Genomic DNA, 4,305 nt, shown 5'->3' on the forward strand with positions numbered 1-4,305 from the left:
ATCTTTGACCTTGCGGTAGCACTGCTCCCAAGAGATGAGGGCGTGCATTGCCCTGAAATTGCAAATGTTCCACTCAAGCTTTATGAGGTTATGGGTTAGGAGAAACTCACGGCCGGTAAGGTTTTTGTGCTCTAGTCAGTTTCAAGGAATGCTTGGGGCCAGAGGATGCAGCAACACATCAGTATCCTCCAAGCTTTTAGGTGGATTTGAGAGGAGGCCAATCCGAGGTAATTTAGCAGGTCGCAAATAGGGTTGAGGGAATGGTAGCCTCAGCTTGCAAGAAAATATGCTGGGGAAGAGGACGACCTTCAAGGCATAGCCTTCATCGTCAATAGCCCCTATGCACAAGCTAGGAACCTCAAGGGACATTGTGTCAGGGATGTGAAAAGTGGAAGCCAACGACGGCGGGAACCTAGGGGTAACATTAGAGCGCAAGTTGTTCCCAAGGAAGAATTGCTCTATGGCATGAACCTTGGACTTGTTCATATCTTCAGGAGTTTTCGGTTGAATGGCCTTATTGGGAACCATCGAAATTGAGAAGAGTGGCAGAGAAGGAAGGAAATCAAGTTAGAAGAATAAAAGTCTTGCACATAGAGAGCAAATGTTATGGTAAAAAGGAGAAATAACGGCATAACCTTCCTTTTTTAAAAATTAAAAAAAAAAAAAAGATTCATGGCCCCATGTCCAAGAGTGGCCCCTACCCCAAGTTTATTAAAGAACCCTTAGTTATGGTGGAGGAAAACCGTGGTAACAAATCTCAAGCATCTAAGTTTACAAAATAAAACAATAATGCTTAAAACCAAATAGAACCAAAGAGAAATAGATGCTAAAATAAATACAATCAGACCAAGCCCTCTAGAAAAAAATCTCAAAAAGACCTCAAAACAAATAAAGCTCATTTCTCTCTAATATAAGGCATACCCAAACTATCCATATGAATCAAACCTCGCAAATGGCTTTGTAAAACTTCTTGACCATCAAACTTTGAATAAATTCCATGAGAACCTTCTTTCGCCAAACAAATTCGCTACCATATTTGCTTCGTAAAAAATGTGCCTAAAACGAGTGTTGATCTCATGAGCAAGCTCTTTGATCTCCTCCCAAAAATCCCAAAGAAACCAAAGTCGACAAATTCTTGATGCAAGCCAATTCATGACAGCCAATGAATCCGATTCCACTAAAACATCCCGCAATCTCAATCTTTCGAATAGCCAAAGGCCATCAAGTAATGCTTTAAATTCTGCTATAGTATTAGTTGCATAGCCATAGGGGTGCGCAAAGCCTGCTATAACACTATCATTGGAATCTCGAATAATACCTCCACCACTTGACTCTTTCAGATTATCACAAGCACCACCATCAACATTCAATTTCATCCTTCTTATATTAGGCAATTTCCATTTAATAAAAATCGATCTTTTCATATGAATAGGAACAATCGGAATATTTAAACTTTCCACCAACAAACTATCATTATTTCCCATATGTTGGAACTTTTTCAGATTGCAAGAAGCATCTTTAAGTAAAAACTTCACATTTCAAATATTATCTTCTATCTTAAAAGACATACCTTCCATTCTAACAGCACATCGAGATTTTCATAAAATTCAAGAAATAATAATAGGAAGGGCACCACGTATCCAACCGACTTGAGAGTGGAACGTCATTCGCTGTCACCAAAAAGACACCATACCCTCCTCCCAATTTTGGATCAGCGGCAACCTTATCTAGCAAAGGTTTGCAAAAAATTTCCACACCTTTTGAGCACTTGTTCCCTCACATAAAATATGATACAAAGTTTCTACTTGAAGCATGGCACGACAATGGCATTTTGAGGCCAAGAGAATGCCCATGTGTTTAATAATATCATCAGTCAGCACTGCTCCTTTCTTAGCCCTTCAACAGAACTGTATCAGAAGGGGGATACAGAAGGGTTAGAATCTCGTGAAGCACATGATATGAAGCGGTGCGGGAAACCAAAACGATGCACGTAGCTAGATCTGAGGAGTTGAGTAGTCAGGCTATAAGGGTTGAAAATGTAAAAGAGAGAGGAAGATGATAAAGAGAGAGGGAAAATTAAAGATAATGGGATGGGAGAGGCTCATCGTGCAAGTGAGGGATACTTTTGGCCAGCCCCAAAAGTGTCATGAGTAAGTGGGAATAGAGGTCCCCGGAAAGTGGCATAAGGAATGATGGGCACTGATAGGAGTGATTGGGGATGATGTGTGTCGGCCTATCGGCTGCCTTAGATCATCACTAGAACATGACTACCAGGATGAGTATAAGGGAAGCTTTGGCCACCCATTCCCTAGGAAAAGGAGGGTGGACGCCACCAAGACAGGCCAAGGGGCTGTAAACACATCAAGTCCCTAGCAAGCGGCTGTTAGAAAGCGTGTGGAAGAGGCAACCATGATCCATACTTTGAGAAAGGTGGGCACCACTGTAGCAGACCAAGAAGCCACCAAAATGATAGTCGGGAAGTAGCAACTATTGGGATGCATGTCGAGAAAGCCATTGTGATCACTTCTTGAAGAGAAAGAAAGAGAAGTCATTGGCCCCAGCCGAGGGAAGCACCGAGACATAAGTTAGAACTCATAAGTTAGAACTCATTGCCACATTAATCATTTCTTTCATGATGCCACACCAAGTAAATGATTCATGTGCTTGAAGGATGGGCAAGATGGGACAACTCCTCGGAAATAGGAGTCAGTGATTCCCCAAACCTATTATAAAAGCAGACTCAAGGTATATTCAAACTCATGGAAATTCAAGGCTTAAAAACACTTCCTAAAGAGGAAACTGACTTTGACATTGGATGGTCCCCCGACCAGCTTCGAGCCTTCCATTGAATTTAGGGGTGTAACCAATATAGTTCGGTCCGATTTTGTACAAATTTTGGAATCTAATCAGTATACATCAGTTTTTCATTTTCAAGAATCGATGCCGCATCGGTTACCATCCAAAACCAATACCTCCAGTTTTACCAGTTCCGGTCTAGTTGGGTTTGGTTTTTCAGTTTTAATTAAGTGCCACTGTGTCATAGAAAAATCTGTTATACAAAAATCTATATCACTATAATATTAGTATATATATTATAGTGACATAGTGATACTAACATTATATGTTATACATAATGGAATATAATAATACATTAATACTAAATTATTACTACTACTATATACTATACTAATAGTGATATTAATACTATATATGGTCATAGTGATATAGTACTCATAGTGATATTAATACTATATATAGTCATAATGATTTAGTTATAGTGAATTAGTGATTAGTATAACTACATAATAGTATTAGTATTAGTATAACTATATATTAGTAGGAATTAGTTATAATGATTTAGTATAACTATATTAGTATAAGTTATAGTGATTTAGGATAACTATATTAGTATTAGTATAAATATTAGTTAAAGTTACAGTGATTAATGATTAGTATAACTATATATTAGTATTTGTTATAGTGATTTTAATTTAGTACAACTATATAATAGTATTAGTATAACTATATCACTTGTAATAATAATAAAAAAAAAACTATCACTAATAGTATTAGTATACTAATACTGATAGTTTTAGTATTACTTTATCACTAGAGTATTATTTAGTGATATAGTATTAAAATAACTACTAATGCTACAATGAGATATATAGTTATTTATATATAAACTTAAAGTGGATTACTAATGTTATTAGTATTTGGGCATAAAATGTAATTAATATACTAATATACATTTTTATACTAATTAATTAAAGTGAAATGTAATTAATATACTAATGTATATTAGTATTACTAATGTATTATGTATTTATTAAAAGGAATATGTTGAGAATTTATTAAACTATAAAATGTAATTAATATATATTTTAATTAATAACATATCATCATGAAATTAAAAATTGTTGGAGTTATACTACAAACCCCCGTTCTCTCTCTAAAAACAAAACCTCTTCATTCTCTCTAAACCCAAATAGAAATCAAAGGAGGGTGGAGCTTCAGCTCCTCCCTTCGTCCCTTCTTCCATCTGCTTTAGACCAGATGAGTGTGGTTTTGTTTTTGTTTTGTTTTTTCTTTTTTGGGTTTTCCAATTCAAAGGGAGAGGAATAGTAGATCTGTTGCTTTCTAAAGCCTCGAAACCAACACGCACCCAACCGTAGGATGCCCAAGCTACCAATCGCTTAGACGAACGAAGAATTTTGTCGAAAGGAGTGGTGCGTGTACCTCACGCGTGGATCAAAGTTGAGGGTGTGATCCACTCACCACCGCAAGGGGAGCTTCCTACAGCAC

General features: G+C 36.9%; 1 protein-coding gene across 1 annotated transcript; it reads right to left on the reverse strand.

Annotated features, from left to right (window-relative positions):
• Positions 1-977: 977 nt before the first annotated feature.
• On the reverse strand, positions 978-1,376 carry LOC122296885. The gene has a single exon (XM_043106682.1). The coding sequence runs from the start codon at positions 1,374-1,376 to the stop codon at positions 978-980; it is 399 nt and encodes a 132-aa protein (XP_042962616.1).
• Between the last annotated feature and the right edge of the window lie 2,929 nt (positions 1,377-4,305).

Source organism: Carya illinoinensis, chromosome 15 (genome assembly GCF_018687715.1).
Source record: "Carya illinoinensis cultivar Pawnee chromosome 15, C.illinoinensisPawnee_v1, whole genome shotgun sequence".
Classification (NCBI taxonomy): domain Eukaryota; kingdom Viridiplantae; phylum Streptophyta; class Magnoliopsida; order Fagales; family Juglandaceae; genus Carya; species Carya illinoinensis.

Bases quoted from the DNA above. Each gene is read 5' to 3' on its own strand.
- LOC122296885 (XM_043106682.1), bottom strand. From the start codon at position 1,376: ATGAAATTGAATGTTGATGGTGGTGCTTGTGATAATCTGAAAGAGTCA.